This window comes from Hemiscyllium ocellatum, chromosome 9, assembly GCF_020745735.1.
Source record: "Hemiscyllium ocellatum isolate sHemOce1 chromosome 9, sHemOce1.pat.X.cur, whole genome shotgun sequence".
Taxonomy (NCBI): Eukaryota; Metazoa; Chordata; class Chondrichthyes; order Orectolobiformes; family Hemiscylliidae; genus Hemiscyllium; species Hemiscyllium ocellatum.
In genome coordinates this window covers 49,225,277-49,242,678 of record NC_083409.1, presented here as the reverse complement: position 1 = coordinate 49,242,678, position 17,402 = coordinate 49,225,277, and the positions used below count along the sequence as shown (strand labels likewise).

The 17,402-nt window shown below is 40.2% G+C and overlaps 1 protein-coding gene across 1 annotated transcript; it reads left to right on the top strand.

Moving 5' to 3' along the window:
* Nucleotides 1-118: 118 nt before the first annotated feature.
* On the top strand, nt 119-14,285 carry LOC132819017 (uncharacterized). Its single transcript, XM_060830265.1, has 3 exons — nt 119-1,369; nt 2,465-2,570; nt 9,751-14,285. The coding sequence occupies exons 1-3, from the start codon at nt 995-997 to the stop codon at nt 10,626-10,628; spliced, it is 1,359 nt and encodes a 452-aa protein (XP_060686248.1). The 5' UTR covers nt 119-994; the 3' UTR covers nt 10,629-14,285.
* The last annotated feature ends 3,117 nt before the right edge of the window (nt 14,286-17,402 follow it).

The following is a 17,402-nucleotide window of genomic DNA, read 5'->3' as shown; positions in this document are numbered from 1 at the left end:
AGTTCGGGGTCAGATTTCATTCAGGAGAACAGCCTCACTCTAACACAAGTGTTTTCAGTTATGATGTCTCCAAGCAATAACGGTTTGCCTAAAAGGGATTCACGCTACCACGCAATCATAACTGGAAAGCAGTCTCCAGACTACCAACCCGGCAGATTCAGTTCAGTAAGAGTTTATAAGGTTAAGACAGAAGTGACACATCACGAGGGTGACATATCTGTATGGTATGTTACTGAGAGAGAGAAAAAATTGAAACTTTACTTGGAAGGAGAAATTGCCACAAATGACCACCGGCATCTCTCTCCATGACAAATGGTTACGTTTATCTCGAGATTTACCCTTTCAGGAGGTGAAGGGTAAGGTGTCTGGAGTCCCATGCGCTCCCACAGCAGCGAGGGGTTGGCTGTGCTCCTCACCATATTCTAACCACACACAGGAATGCACATGGTGATTAAAGACACGCAACATACGCTGCGTTGGTTTAGTCCAGAAAGTACGAGAGCAATGCTTTGGCATTTCAGTCCGCCAAAATCGGTCCATTTTTTCGGAACTTGATTCACTTTCTTTGTAAGAACCGAAGCCGACGTGGAGCTGAATGGATTTACCTCGAGGTGACTGCAAGAGCTTGGTTTGGACATAAGCCCCCCCCCCCAGCAATTTGGGCTTCAGGAAATAATCGGACAAGTTTGCTGAACAAAAGGCATCTCAGCAGCCGAAGGGTTATTTCTGCTGATGGCGAGTCTCTCAGTGACGTCGCGAGTGGTTGAGTTACTCTGGGTGGCAAATGCAAGACAAGTTTGGTTTAAATGCTGCGATAGACGCGAGAGATCAGTCCAGATAGAAGAGTCTGCGTGTGGGGGCAGGGGGGTGGCTCACTGTATCCCAGGAATAAAAGGACAGCGTCCCAGCGAGTTCTGAACTAGATTCAGGCAAACACCCAGTGACCCATCTGAAGCCAGGGAACACTGCAGTCCCATACTCTGCAGATTTCCAGATGTCTGTGCACCCTCGGGAGGTGGGGTCACCGTCCCAACGACCCGACCGGGCCAACGAGGAGACCATTGATGTGGAAAGTTTGGAGATCTTTTCCCAAGGTGACGGTCTGCGCTGCGTCCAAGAGGATGGGGAAGGGGAGGAGGAGGAGGAGGAGGAGGAGAGGGTGGCGCAGAAGCCGGCCCTCGAGCACCGCAGGCTGGCCAGGAGCCCCAAGTGCGCTCGCTGCAGGAACCACGGCGTCGTCTCCTGCCTGAAAGGACACAAGAGGTTCTGCCGCTGGAGAGACTGTCAGTGCACCAACTGTCTCCTGGTGGTGGAGAGGCAGAGGGTGATGGCAGCCCAGGTAGCTCTGAGGAGGCTGCAAGCCACAGAGGTGAGACCAGCTTTCAAAATAAAGACTCCAGAGTGCGCGACTTCACAAAAATGAAATCTTTCTAACTTAGGGCTGAGACAATATGTAACCGTCAGACTTTCTGGCCAATGATCAATTACATATTTAGAAATCGTATTTTGAAATACTCCAACTTTAATGTAGCATTGCTACAGGTAGCATGCGTCAAGACACACTGTAACATCAACTCAGTGTCAGCAAGTTGAGAATTTGGCATTGTGTTCGTCACTTTTAATTTGCAAGTGATGTTAGCAACTGTTTAATGAAGGTTTTCAGATTGTGGGATCAAAGTCAGTTTTGACTGTAATCACGGGAAGCGTTCTGTGTATTTTAATAAAACAGAAAGACTATAAAGTTAGATTGTTACACAAACTTGGTTGGAAGCCAGTTCTGTAGAAGTAAGAAATATTAGAAACCAGGAAAGCAATTCTGTAGAATAAACATGTTCAACTTTACACCTGCATGTTTTACTCACGCTATTGCATACGTGGCACATGTAGGTCTGACAATTATTTGTTTCCTAATCCAAACAATAGAATTGTATAAACTTATATATAATTAATACTAACTACTTCCTGGAGTAAAATGAAGTCAGATACTTAATGATTTGTAATTTCGTGACATTTTTTTCTAAATCTGGCACCATTACCTCACTCCAATCAGAGATCAATCGAAATGTATGACCAGTTATATGTAGTTGCAGAAAGTAATAAGAAATTAAATGATACCTTAAATCCAATCTGACTTCGATCTCAAGTGCAGACAGTTTCTAATGTGTATATATTGGTTTGGAAAACAAACCTTTAAACAAGCCTCTGTACCGAGAGCAACTTAACGCCATTTCAGCAAAAAAAACGATTCAAGACTCGAATTGTCAATAAGTAGATAGTTATAGATAACTGGTAGGAAGCTGGTCCATTGTTTCACAATGTAAGGCTTTTGTTATAGAGTAGCTAATGAGAATGTGATTACACTTCAGGTGCTGGTTTTCTGATGGTGGTGTTTGGTATAGCTCTAACCTTTCTTAAAATGCAGTTTTATAAAGGAGAAATAAACTTAAATTTCTGGTCTCAAAAGGTAAAGAAAGGTGTGAGCTGCAAAGAATCAACAGCCTCGGTCCGCAGGACATCTTACCAGCGTTACCCTCGGATGCCTAGCCTCCTGGCAAAAAGCATTTTGGAAGGTAAAATTATTAATCATATATACTCAAGAGATTAATGATCCAACTGGCAATCACTTATAATTAACAGGACTTCGGTACTTTTAACTCAGTCTCTTCCCCTTCATAAGGTAGCTACATTTCTGTATTTATATGTAACAGTCTTTCAAGCCTTCTCCTTCATTTAGTATGCAATGTTAGTCTCTTACTTTCTACTTGACTTGATCCTTCATTGATGGGCTCAACAACAATAGTACAGACTTAAGGTAAAATCTTCCTTCAATAACAAGGATATATTGACTTTCTGCCTTTCAGTTTAGACTGCATACTGTTTATTCAATACGAGTTTAAATTAAATGCAAAAAGATCATAGCTTTAGAAACTTCAAATTAAAGAACAATTATGTAAAGTAGCAGTTACATCATAGATTTGCAATATAATAATCAGAATTTACAAATACATTAAGACAGAATTGACCTGTTCCTCCCTCCTCCCCATTTCGTTGTTATAGTTCTCTCTTTATTATAGTTCTCTCTATTTAGGTTTGTTGGTAAGTGGGGTGAATCTGTGATATTCGAGTAAAATGTGAGGTCTGCAGATGCTGGAGATCAGAGCTGAAAATGTGTTGCTGGTTAAAGCACAGCAGGTTAGGCAGCATCCAAGGAACAGGGAATTCGACGTTTCGGGCCAGAGCCCTTCATCAGGAATGAGGGGAGAGTGCCAGGCAGGCTCAGATAAAAAGGTAGGGAGGAGGGACTTGGGGGAGGGGTGATGGAGATGTGATAGGTGGAGGGAGGTCAAGGTGATGGTGATAGGCCGGAGAGGGGGTGGGGGCGGAGAGGTCAGGAAGAGGATTGCAGGTTAGGAGGACGGTGCTGAGTCCAAGGGAATCAACTGAAACAAGGTGGGGGGAGAGGAAATGAGGAAACTGGAGAAATCCGAGTTCATCCCTTGTGATTGGAGGGTTCCCAGGCAGAAGATGAGGCGCTCTTCCTCCAACCGTCGTGTTGTTTATTCAATACGAGGAAGATGAGGAAGAGCACCTCATCTTCTGCCTGGGAACCCTCCAGCCACAAGGGATGAACTCGGATTTCTCCAGTTTCCTCATTTCCCCTCCCCCCACCTTGTCTCAGTCGATTCCCTTGGACTCAGCACCGTCCTCCTAACCTGCAATCCTCTTCCTGACCTCTCCGCCCCCACTCCCTCTCCAGCCTAATCACCCTCACCTTGACCTCCTTCCACCTATCACATCTCCATCGCCCCTCCCCCAAGTCCCTCCTCCCTACCTTTTATCTGAGCCTGCCTGGCACCCTCTCCTCATTCCTGATGAAGGGCTCTGGCCCGAAACGTCGAATTTCCTGTTCCTTGGATGCTGCCTAACCTGCTGTGCTTTAACCAGCAACACATTTTCAGCTCTGAATCTGTGATATTAACTTGCAGAGCTTATTCTGCAACATCACACAATTATATTGGCTAAATACAAAATCAATTCTGAATTGATTACTTTATACCATATTGCGCGCTTTGTGTCTCTCTTCTCTGTGTGTGTGTGTGTCTCTCTCTGTGTCTGTGTCTGTCTGTCTTTCTCTGATATAAAGCATTTATATAATGTAATTTTCTGTCGTGGAACATTGAGGTCACCAGATCTGAAATGCTAACTTTTTGATTTCTCTGACAGACGCTGCTAGACCTTTGTCAGCAGCTTCTGATTTTGTTTCTGATTTACAGTATTCGCAGTTCTTTCCGTTTTTAGAAAATTACATTATTGTTCACACCACCAATCTTCAAAATCTTCATTTTCTGCAGCTTTATTATGCTTTCACTTCTGTCAATTGTTAACTTGACAAGGCTTTTAGTGCTTTTTCAACAATGTGTTTTTCTTTCCAGCTTTTCTGGTGTGTCACACCATGACATTTTTTTTTAAGAGGCCGGATCTGTGACACTTCATTTCTTAAAGGCATTAATCTCAATTAAGTCTGTTTCTGTGCAAGCCGTTCTGAAAAAGTTAGCTGTGTGTGTGTTAGCGATGAGTGAGGGTACTTGTGTGTGAGGGTGGGTGGGGGTAGGGGTGGCTCTGAGTTTTATTCTGCTTGCTTGATTTTAGCTCCGAGGATTTGGTCTTTAATCCAAATACAGAAAGATGCTGTTGAATAATCTTGTAGGTCAGCTGGTCATCTTAGTTTTACCGCCATGTACAAATCTTCTACTCAGCTATGGCAGAGAAATGCAACGCAGAAACTCACTGATATGTTTCTTGAATCAAAAGAACAGTATAACAGCACTTAAATTTCAAAGTGATAGCATACATTTATGTGCCTCAATTTGTGTATGTTGAAATGTGTTTTAATAGCCAGAATTTTTGTTCTGTGTTTTACAACATGAAAAGATGCACACTGTTTCCTGCAGTTTAGGTCCAATTGTGCTGCAGGTAACAGTTTCAGATAGGTTTCTATAGAGGGCGATATGCAACCAGCAGACCTGAGTCAAGCTGCACCTTGCAATATCTCCCACGTTGCCAAACTTGAGAGATTAGCAAGTGGCTGTAAACGTGTATGCTTTACTTAATCAGGGCTTTCCATAGTTGAACATCAGCTTATACATCCAACATTATAGGATTCATTTTACAGCACCATGATCTAGGAATGCTTTAATGCTTCAACATTAGAATCAAAGTGTTGCAGTCTCAAAATTCTCAACAGCTATAGAGACGGCCCTGAACATATTTCTGATTAGAAATAGTGTGTCAACTCTTGATGAAGATGTTGTTGTGCTATTTGAGGTTGACACCAAATAGAATCTAACCGAATTGTAATGGCAAACGTGGGATAAAGTGTTGTTGGGTATTTACTAGACCTTTAACAACATTGCAAACTTACTTTGATTTAAATTAAATATAGAGTCAGAGAGTCATAGAAATGTACAGCACGGAAACAGACCCTTCGGTCCAACCTGTCCATGCCGACCAGATATCACAACCAATCTAGTCCCACCTGCCAGCACCCAGTCCACATGCCTCCAAACACTTCCTATTCATATAACCATCCAGATGCCTTTTAAATGTTGCAATTGTACCAGCCTCCACCACATCCTCTGGCAGCTCATTCCATACATGTACCACCCTCTGCATGAAAAAGTTGCCCCTTAGGTCTCTTTTATATCTTTCCCTTCTCACCCTAAACCTATGCCCTCTAGTTCTGGACTCCCCAACCCCAAGGAAAAGACTTTGCCTATTTATCCTATCCATGCCCCTCATAATTTTGTAAACCTCTATAAGGTCACCCCTCAGCTTCCGATGCTCCAGGAAAAACAGCCCTAGCCTGTTCAGCCTCTCCCTGTAGCTCAGATCCTCCAACCCTGGCAACATCCTTGTAAATCTTTTCTGAATCCTTTCAAGTTTCACAACATCTTTCCGATAGGAAGGAGACCAGAATTGCACGCAATATTCCAACAGTGGCCTATCCAATGTCCTGTACAGCCGCAACATGACCTCCCAACTCCTGTACTCAATACTCTGACCAATAAAGGAAAGCATACCAAATGCCTTCTTCACTATCCTATCTACAGGCGACTCTACTTTGAAGGAGCTATGAACCTCCACTCCAAGGTCTCTTTGTTCAGCAACACTCTCTAGGACCTTACCATTAAGTGTATAAGTCCTGCTAAGATTTGCTTTCCCAAAATGCAGCAGCTCACATTTATCGGAATTAAACTCCATCTGCCACTTCTCAGCCCATTGGCCCATCTGGTCAAGATCCTGTTGTAATCTGAGGTAACCCTCTTCGCTGTCCACTTCACCTCCAACTTTGGTGTCATCTGCAAACTTACTAACTGTACCTCTTATGCTCGCATCCAAGTCATTTAATGTAAATGACAAAAAGTAGAGGGCCCAGCACGGATCCTCGTGGCACTCCACTGGTCATAGGCCTCTAGTCTGAAAAACAACCCTCCACCACTATCCTCTGTCTTCTACTTTGACCCAGTTCTGTATCCAAATGGCTAGTTCTCCCTGTATTCCATGAGATCTAACCTTCCTAATCAGTCTCCCATGGGGAACCTTGTAGAACGCCTTACTAAAGTCTATGTAGATCATATCTACTGCTCTGCCCTCATCAATCTTCTTTGTTACTTCATCAAAAAACTCAATCAAGTTTGTGAGACATGATTTCCCATGCACAAAGCCATGTTGACTATCCCGAATCAGTCCTTGCCTTTCCAAATAAATTTCCTGTCCCTCAGGATTCCCTCCAACAACTTGCCCACCACCGAGGTCAGGCTCACTGGTCTATAGTTCCCAGGCTTGTCCTTACCACCCTTCTTAAGCAGTGGCACCATGTTTGCCAACCTCCAGTCTTCCGGCACCTCACCTGTGACTATCGCTAATACAAATATCTCAACAAGAGGCCCAGCAATCACTTCTCTAGCTTCCCACAGAGTTCTAGGGTACACCTGATCAGGTCCTGGGGATTCATCCACCTTTAACCATTTCAAGACATCCAGCACTTCCTCCTCTGTAATCTGGACATTTTGCAAGATGTCACCATCTATTTCCCTACAGTCTATACCTTCCATATCCTTTTCCACAGTAAATAGTGATGCAAAATATTCATTTAGTATCTCCCCCATTTTCTGTGGCTCCACACAAAGGCTGCCTTGCTGATCTTTGAGGGGCTCTCTTCTCTCCCTAGTTACCCTTTTGTCCTTAATATATTTGTAAAAACCCTTTGGATTCTCCTTAATTCTGTTTGCCAAAGCTATCTCATATCCCCATTTTGCCCTCCTGATTTCCCTCTTAAGTATACTCCTACTTTCTTTATACTCTTCTAAGGAGTCACTCAATCTATCCTGTCTGTACCTGACATATGCTTCCTTCTTTTTCTCAACCAAACCCTCAATTTCTTTAGTCATCCAGCATTCCCTATACCTACCAGCCTTCCCTTTCACCCTGACAGGAATATACTTTCTCTGGATTCTTGTTATCTCATTTCTGAAGGCTTCCCATTTTCCAGCCATCCCTTTACCTGAGAATATCTGCCTCCAGTCAGCTTTTGAAAGTTCTTGCCGAATACCATCAAAATTGGCCTTTCTCCAATTTAGAACTTCAACTTTTAGATCTGGTCTATCCTTTTCCATCACTATTTTAAAACGAGTAGAATTTTGGTCGCTGGCTCCAAAGTTCTCCCCCACCTACACCTCAGTCACCTGCCCTGCCTTATTTCCCAAGAGTAGGTCAAGTTTTGCACCTTCTCTCGTAGGTACATCCACATACTGAATCAGAAAATTGTCTTGTACACACTTAAGAAATTCCTCTCCATCTAAACCTTTAACACTATGGCAGTCCCAGTTGATGTTTGGCAAGTTAAAATCCCCTACCATAACTAACCTATTATTCTTACAGATAGGTGAGATCTCCTGACAAGTGTGTTTCTCAATTTCCCTCTGACTAATGGGGGGTCTATAATACAATCCCATAGAGTATGAAAATGCCCACCCCCATTCCTAAAAATAATTACATTTTAACAAACGTGAGAACTATTTTGTGATCTAATGCACAAGGCTGTCACCTTGATAGAACAAGAAGAAAGTGAGGTCTGCAGTTGCTGGAGATCAGAGCTGAAAATGTGTTGCTGGAAAAGCGCAGCAGGTCAGGCAGCATTCCAAGGAACAGGAAATTCGACGTTTCGGGCATTAGCCCTTCATCAGCCCTTCTTGATGAAGGGCTTATGCCCGAAACATCGAATTTCCTGTTCCTTGGATGCTGCCTGACCTGCTGCACTTTTCCAGCAACACATTTTCAACCTTGATAGAACGACTCCAGTTTACATCCAGAGTAGCTGTCTGCCTGGAACTAACTCTGCAATTGCTTATATTAGGTTGCTAGCTGCAGAATAACCACATCAGAACTCACTCTCTTTGATCCCAGATAGTCACAGTAGCAAATTTATATTCATTGATAATTGCTCAACCTGCAAAGGTAGAGAACTCCTCTGTCCAAGCTCAAATGATATATTCATTTTTGTTTCACCCTCTTTTTTTTTTAATATATAAGTTATAGATTACCCTTCAAAGATTTTTAACCAAAATGAAATCTCTTCAGGTTGCACAAACAACTAAATTATAGCTGAATTAATTTATATTCTCTTTGCATAAGTGAGGACATATTAGTAAATATTCTTAATAGTTACATCCTTTGAAATATTCACACGGACAAACATAATTAAACATAATACCAAAGTATCAAATTTAAAAACAAGATTTTGATATAAATAAAATTGAAGTCCTACAAAATCTGAAATTACTGAAAACAAATTCTCGGGTTAGGTTGTATTTATTTGAAGGTTAGAGACAAGCAAAGATGTTTATGTAGCATTGACAATCAAATATGGTTGGAAAGACAGGTTGAAGTGGGATACAAACAGTTGAGATATTAATAGGTTAAGTGAATGGAATAGGTTTGAAAAATGGAGTATACTGGGGGAAAATCCAAAATTGTTAATTTTGGAAGGGAGCACAAAAGAACAATATTAGTTAAATGGAGAAAAACTGTAGGAAGCTGCAGCACAAAGGGACTTAGGGGTACTTGTGCCTAAAACACAAAGCTAGCACACAGGTACAGCACATAATCAGGATTTAGTGGAATGTTGACCCTCAGTTCAAAGGGCTTGGAGAATAAGAGTAGGGACATTTTACTGCAACTGTACAAGGTGTGAGTGAGACCACATCTGAAGTACTATGAGCAGTTTTAGTCCCCTTATTTAAATAAAAATATTAATTCACTGGAAGCAGTTCAAGGAAGGTTCACTCGGATGATCCCATATACAGAAGGATTGTCTTACGAGCAAAAGATTGGGACTCTTCACTGCAGTTTTGAAGAATAAGAGGTGATCACAGTGAAACATATAGGATTCTTAAGGAGCTGGCAGAGTAAATGCTGAGAGAATATTTCCTATCATGGGAGCATGTAGGACCAGAGGGCATAGTCTCTGAATAAAGGGGCACCAATTTATGACTGAGAAGAGGAGGAATTTCTTTTCTTGTTACTTTGGAAGGTAACTTTTAATGTCATTTCTGTTGGATAATGTTTCAATTGTTTTATGGATATAGTTTGTATCTTATCATTGGATATTGTACTGTATATAAGGGCAATGTCAAGGTTGATACTGGATATTATTTCCACATCGTACATACAGTTGCATTTTTTCTTCAGGTTATCGGCCTTCACAGGATGACAGTTTCTCCTGTCCAAACCGTTTTGTTCTACCACCACTAAGTGACAGAATGAGGAAAAGGAGAGCATTTGCAGACAAGGAGCTGGAAAGTGTGATGCTTGAGAGAGAGTACAGAGAGAGAGAGTTACAAGAAATTACTGCAGTTCAAGCATTCATGAGACCCTGTGTGGAAACTATCCCAGAGTACAACTTACTTAGGTTCAGCTACAACCAGTTTTTTGACCCATCACAACTTAACCCTTCAACATCCGGGGACTTACTGAACTTTTACATTCCTCTTGTGCACACAAACCCTGCCGTCTGGGGCTTTGGAACTCAGTGTTACCAAGGAAACGTTGAACATTCAGCAAACATAACAGGCTGCACCTCTGAACAAGCATCAGGCTATACTTCAGCATGGGGGCAAAAGCCTACAGCAGTCAACAACTCATTCTATTCAAACAGTACGTACAACCATAGCAACTTACCTGAACAGTTGGATCCTATGCGGAAAATGTTATCAAACGGAAAGCTATCCTCAAAGGAACTGTGTTCTGGTCATAGAGATTACTGCACTGAGGCAACAATTACAAATAACATTGACTCAGCCTCTGAACGTCCAGCTGTTGGCCTCTTACAGAAAAAAAATGCACAACACACAGGTCTGTCTGAAAAGCATATTTTACTGAAAAATTACTTACCCCCAGATTCACATGTAGTCCCTGAGCTGAGCACTAAATCTGGCCCACACAGCTTCATTGCAAGAGAAACTTTAAGACAATTTGCAAAGAAAACACAGGAACATTGTTCTCGTAGTCAAGTAAGAATAACTAAACAGCTGCTTCCATTTTCCGTGGAATCCCTTTTGAAAACATAAATTTAAAGACCGGTTTTATTCCAGTTTAGAAAAATTCCATTTGAATTAAGTTTTGCTTTCTCCTGAAGGAGGATCCAATGCAGATATGTTCAAAAAAAGTCTGATAACCCGCTTACATTTAAAAGGCAAATTGTCTCTTTTCCTTTTTGTTTAATTATTGTTAATAAAATGTCCTCGAAATGCTTGTCTTTTGACCATTAATTAAAGAGGTTCTTTTATTCTCCATCATATTCGATGTCTATTTGTATATGTAAATTAGAATGATCTGTTCAATTAGTTGTTAATTCTATTTGAAAAAGAAATCTTCATAAAAAAAATGCACAGATGACGGAATTCTGAAATGAAAAAATAATAGTAGAAATTGTCAGCTAGTCAGGTAGCATCTATATAGACAGAAACAGTTACAATTTCAGTTTGATGATTTTTCATAAGAATTGCTTTTATAAAACACTTGAGCTTCCTAATGAAATAACAGTAATCAATACATGATCATAAGGGAGACATGAGTTAAAAAAAACCTTTGAGCCATATTTTCAGTGACCTCAATGAGGGAATAAGGAATCACTGTGAAAATAAGTATATGAGAAAGTAATCCTATCAACACTTCTTTTCCTTTAATTTTATTCAAAAAGATATTCCATGACTTAATGGAAATGTTCAACAGGGAACTCCATTATCCAACTCCTTTTGGAAATTAAATACTCCATGACTGAAAACATTGCTACTATCCAGGCAGTTAGTAGATAGGTTGAACCTTTTGGTTTGTATTCCTTTGTCTGGTCAGGTGATAGCCTCACTGAGCTTACCAGGAAAAGTCAACCGTGATTCCTACTTCTGATTATTATTCAATAACTCTAATTACACCAGTGTGTACATTTGATTGCATAAAACCTGAGTAACCTTTCAGGTTGAAGTGAACCAGACAATATCCATGTTAACTCATTGCTGAACAATCCAGTGGTAGTGATTGTAATACAACTAATAATGATTAAGGTCCACATGACTGAAGTCAGTACAATAATTCACTTCAAGTAGCACTCAGAATTATTTGAGACCCTTCACAATTGCTGTCTCAGGTATTCTTTTCAAATTATGATTATGATTACATTTCCATTGATATTAAGCTGTTTGGAGCTGCTGACACCCTTCTAGCTAACATCCTGTGTTGATGCCATCTTAAGTATAGTTAATGTAGCTTCTCGTGTAACATTCAGTAACTTATTCCATTTGTGCTACTGACTACATCTCTACTGATTCTAATTCAGTTCTCTAGCACTCTCAGCGTTTCATGATTCAGATAGCTGCTTACTGTTACTCCATTGATATTAACCTAGCCCCCTCATGTTAACAACTTACTGTTACTCCATTGATATTAACTTAGCCCCCTCATATTAATAGCTTTTCGGCAGTATCTTGCATCATACTCCAGATGGCACTATCTTTTCAGAAACAAAATGTTTGCTAGTGAGATCAACAGAGAGTTGTTCCTACACCAGAGCTTCACATGCTGCTTATTAAATTTTACTTACTAACGAGAAAAATAAAACTTCAGCTGCTATTGGTAGCAATATTTAATACCTAAGATTTTATTATTAAGTTTTTTGCTGGCAATCTGAGGCTGGCAATTAGTGATTTGCGCACATTTGAATATCTGTCCATGATTTGTACTCTCTCCTGCTCAATGATGGTGTAAGAGGACAGTATAAGTTTTACTGTATCAAAAATTGCATGATGTTAGAATATCAGCCAGTGTTTTGTTGTAAGTGTAATTAATGACTGTATTTCTTATCATGTTATTTCTACTCTTTCCATTGCTAATCTGATCAACTCTAATGCTTTAAATGACTTTAAGTGTTTAATCCTCTGGGAACAATCAAAAAGATGTAATTTTAACATACTCTCTCAACCATCAACAGATCCACTGTCCAGAGTGGTCAGAAAATTTTATAAGCAATTTAACCTGTTACTCTAACCACCAAGCTATAAATATTTTTATCACATTGATTGAGAAAAGGGTTTTCAAATGCTGTTTTTAGATGAGGCATCATGTTTTTTTTTAAAATGGTGTTTGTGTTTAAAAAGGCTGAAATTAAATGGGGAAACTATACAGTAGAACTAGGACATTTAAAAGTCTAAATTCTATATTACATAGAAAATAGCAATGATAATGAGGGGATATTTCAGTACAGAAGCTAATCATGATATTCAAGTCATATAGTTATGAGATAATTGCATTTTTTATGTTAAATTAAAAAGAAATAGGCCTCAGAAACCTTAGTGCTTCTACAACACTGAACATTAAGACACAGCTGATCTGAGGATTAATGAATTCTCTTGAAGAGGCCATACTGCAAGATTTAGATACACAAACATATACACTGAAACAGAGTTTTAGAAAGACTTTTAAAACTTTTTAAGAACAGTAAGTTACTCATTTATTTTCCCTAAATTAATCAATTGCTCAAATTCTTGAGCATCAAAGCAGTAAGTAAGTTTTTGTATTCTATTTAACTCAATTTTCCATTAAAGGTAATAAGATGTTACTACCTTTTTTAAAATGTGAAAAAGAACAAGTACAGAGTGAGTAAAGATGCCTAATAACCTAGTGACATATTTGGATTGAAGTAGCTAAAATATCCCAATGTGCCCAAGTGTTGCATTATTCAGTGACAGCCATGTGCTCATTTTAGCACTTCTAAAATTAGAAAGGTTTCTTACATTACTTTAACATTAGATTGGTTCAAATTTCACTTCAGGGACTTGAACATACTATCTAGGCTGACCCTCTAGTGCAGTATGAATAAAGTGTTACACTGTCATATATAATGGGCTGAATCTACAGAGTATCATACACCCTGCCCCATGTAACCCCTTTCCCCCACATGCTAATGTGGTGAGTTGGGGGTTAGCTGCCCTTTGGAAGAATGGCTGCCCTGCTGTCATTTTTGGTTATTAGTAGGCTGGAGGCAGGACTTCTCCCCAGTAGATAGGAGGTCCGACCACAGACAACTGCTCGGCCAATTTCCTTCTCTATACCAGCATCAGATGGGACCTGTGGCCACTGCTAGGACTACAGACAATTCCTAATGGAGATTCTCAGGCCTGGTAACAAGACAACCGGGAGAGGTAGGGAGAATGAGAAAGCTTTGCTTAAATAGACAGGTCCCTTTATAAAGGGATTGAGGAATTCGGATATGGCTTTCAGAGGCTGCGGGGGAGGTAAAAGAAAGGAGTACAATCCTGATGTGGGGGAGGAAAGGTGACTTCAAGAGGCACAGTTGATTGACAAAGGAGGTCCCTTTCTTCTCTGACCCCAGTCCATGCAGCTAAAGCTGCTAGGCTACTGTCGGGCATGGCCCTCCATTTGTGCGGGTAAAATTGCAGTGGAGACTAACACTGGTCCTAATACTGGTCCTAATACTGGTCACTTAATAGGTTCAAGGGCAGGCAGGCCACCTAATATCTTCACCATCACCTGTCCAACTTTAGACAGGTCAGGGATAGGTGGTGGGAAGGCTGCAGGCTGCATTTTATGAGCACTGCTCCTCAAATCCACTGGTGGTGCAGGGTAAAATGAGCCACTTTCAGGTAAGATATTAAATTGAGGCCCCATCTATCTTCTACAGGATAGGTGAGTGGGGGTGGGGATGGAGGTGATAGGTCAGAGAGGAGGGTGGGGGGAGTTAGCAAAGAGTTCAGTTGGTGAATGGGGGTGGGATGAAGGTGATATGTCAGAGAGGAGGGTGGAGTGGATGGGTGGAAAGGAAGTTAGGCAGGAAGGATAGGTGATGGGGACGGTGCTGAGCTGGAAGGTTAGAGCTGGGATGAGGTGGGGGAAGGGGAAATGAGGAAACTGGTGATGGAGAGCAGGTAGGTTTTCCCCAGTCTCTTGGTCAAAAGCCCTTAACTGGCATAAAAATGGACATTACCTGGTCACTAATGTATTGCTGTTTGTAGGACCTTGCGGTGCACAAATTGGCTGACCTTTGATTAGACTTTGAACTACTTAATTAGCTGTTTTATGAGGAGTGAGATGGTGAAAGAGCTGCATAACTGCAAATATAAATTTCTTATTCCTAAAGCAGCTCTAAGATTTAATTTATTTTGTAAACAATTCTTTTCCACATAGTAAAAGTTGAGGTGCATAAAAAGGTTCAAATCTATGAAAGGTTTGAGTCCTGCTTCCATCCAGACGGTGGTGCAATTAAAATCTCTCCAGTCCTCTCTGGCTTGTGAGAGAAAGTTTGTCTTGTTTCCAATGTCTCTCTCAGACATGCCTTTTAATCTGTTCACAGTGCTTCTTGGCACAGTCTGACTTATTGGAGGTATTACAGACATTACCGCTGAATTTTTGTTCTGATCATTTTAAGCCCCAAATATGCCATTTTTTCTTTTAGCTGAATCTAACCATGCCGAAATCAATACCCGCCATACTGTTTACAACTTAAATAATTCTTTCTTAGGACCTTATAAGCTTTACTTTAAAACAAAATTCAAAAGCCTTATCTTTCTAGGTTTCTTCAATTGAAATTTTAAATAGCCATTAAAAGACTCTGTCAAACAACTTGCACCATCAGGATGTAAGAATTTAAGTTTTAAAACTGAGCTGGAATCTTTCATGCCATTCCTGTCAGCAACCCCTTATTATTGACATCACTTGGCCCCAGTCAGTGTAAATACCAGTATTCTCACATTTTTACCTGACAGGGCAGAAATGTTATGCCATTTCAAGAGTATCAGATGCAGTGAAGGACATTACAACTAAAGGAAAGTTAATGCAATGAGAAATAATATTTTTGGAAATCTATCTGAATGAACAGACACATTTCTTTTTATTATCACACTGTATTTTCATACGCATTTTTTAGAATCTGCATTTTCTGCCCTTTCATCCTGACTGTGTAAATTTGCACAATGCATAATGAAGCAATTATAGTCTTATGTACAATGTTGATATAGCAATGTGAACTATGTATTGTATAAGTTACAACAGTGTACACAATAAAATAATACTTACAATTGATATGGAAGCATCCTACATTAATAAATACCACAATCTCAACTCAAAATGTCCCACTTTTAAAGTGTTTGCCTAATTTTCACCTGAATGACTCATGTATTTTATGTGTATAAGGTAGCAATTAATCACACATTGAACATATAGGAACTTATCAAACAAAAGTAGCAAATGGGAATAAATCAAAAAATATAAAAACGTTTAGTAATACTACCCATCATGAGTCGGCAATTGTCAAATAGTGTGAAATTAGCAAGTAAACCATTGAAATTGCTAATGCATTTGTAAGTTCCTTCGGGTAATTATTTTTCCAATCACTTGGCTGGCAACATATTGATAATAAATACAAAGGCAAAGCTATCAAACTTACTCTCTCATTAGAGAGAGATGACTAATGGCAGTTTAACCTGAGGGTCACCTTGCCTTAAGCAAGGGGAAAGGTTGAGAAGGAAAGTCTTTCTGGTAATCTCAGCTGCTTGTGGGTATTGAACATTTGCTGTTGGTGTCTTTCTTTATTGCAGCCTAGTTGTCAAGCCAACTGAGCTAACAAAATACAAGCTAGTAATGTTACCAACTCTATTTAGAGGCATTCGTGGAAATTTGGTCATGTGATGTTTGACCATGTAAATTATCATCAATAATGACTTCTACAAAGTCATCTTTTAAATACAGAAATATAAATATCAAAGCTAGATTTGGGTGCCTCTAACAGATGACTGGAAACTATACTAGCACAAGCTATTGAACATTTCTTAACTATTTACAATCTATTAAAATATAACTGTTAACCAAATAAACTACACCTGCACATTCATTCTACCTCAGGTTTTGGTGCACAAGGTGTGGCATCAACCCAAGTTTACTCATTGCAGCAAAAGGAGAGACCTGTGTCATTGTAACCTCAGGCCTAATTCTGGGTGGGAAATCAGCAGGATGTATCACTAATTCACATAGCCTTGGAGGCCAGTTTGCAAATATGTGTTGGTGGGATTGACTGCTGGGTCATCCCTTGATTGATGGAGTTGGGTAAGAGGGAAAGTGTAAGGATCATGTCACTTTATTTTTCTGCATTTGAAGTGGGAAGATAACGGTTTTAAAAACCAGAGACTGTTGCAGTTTTGAAAACAAGTAATGTAACACTAATTGCAAGTGCTGTTTGCACAGCTACTTGTTCAAACAATAGTTGAAGTGCAGGTTGTACATGAGCTAGAGCCAATGGGTTGTGTATAAATGAATATTCATCTGGCAACAAGTAGCTGATTGGTCTGTTGACTTGCAGCTAGTTACCAATGACAAAAGGTCTTCTGCATTCAACAATGATGTAATTCAGGCAGCTGAACAGCTTGGGGCTGTGAGAAAGATGGGGAGGAGCCATCTGATGTCCACCAGATGAGCAGCTTTCTCTATTCTTTGCAGAAAGAGCCATTTTAAGCCTGAAGAAAACCAGTTTGTTTTTTTCTTTCAGCAGTTGCTATAAGTGGTGACTTTCAATTAATTAAGTCGGATACAGTTTAAATGAGTGAACCAGTCACCCTATGCCTCCTGCAAACCAATGAAAGCATCCAGAGAAGGAAGATTGGGAGACAGGGACCACTAAACTGCCTTCCCAGTTTTTCCCTCTACCCTTTACACCTGGGTATGGGTGGTGTGTGTTTGTGTGTTTAATGATATATAAAAGGGGGAGTAATAAGGGAATCTTAATAATGTGACAGAACCTATATCCTAAATTCAGTGCAAGGTTAGAGTGTGGCAGGGTG

Bases quoted from the DNA above. Each gene is read 5' to 3' on its own strand.
- LOC132819017 (XM_060830265.1), top strand. From the start codon at position 995: ATGTCTGTGCACCCTCGGGAGGTGGGGTCACCGTCCCAACGACCCGAC. The intron at 1,370-2,464 runs GTGAGACCAGCT...TGGTCTCAAAAG, and splicing joins GGAGGCTGCAAGCCACAGAG to GTAAAGAAAGGTGTGAGCTG. The intron at 2,571-9,750 runs GTAAAATTATTA...TTTTTTCTTCAG, and splicing joins GGCAAAAAGCATTTTGGAAG to GTTATCGGCCTTCACAGGAT.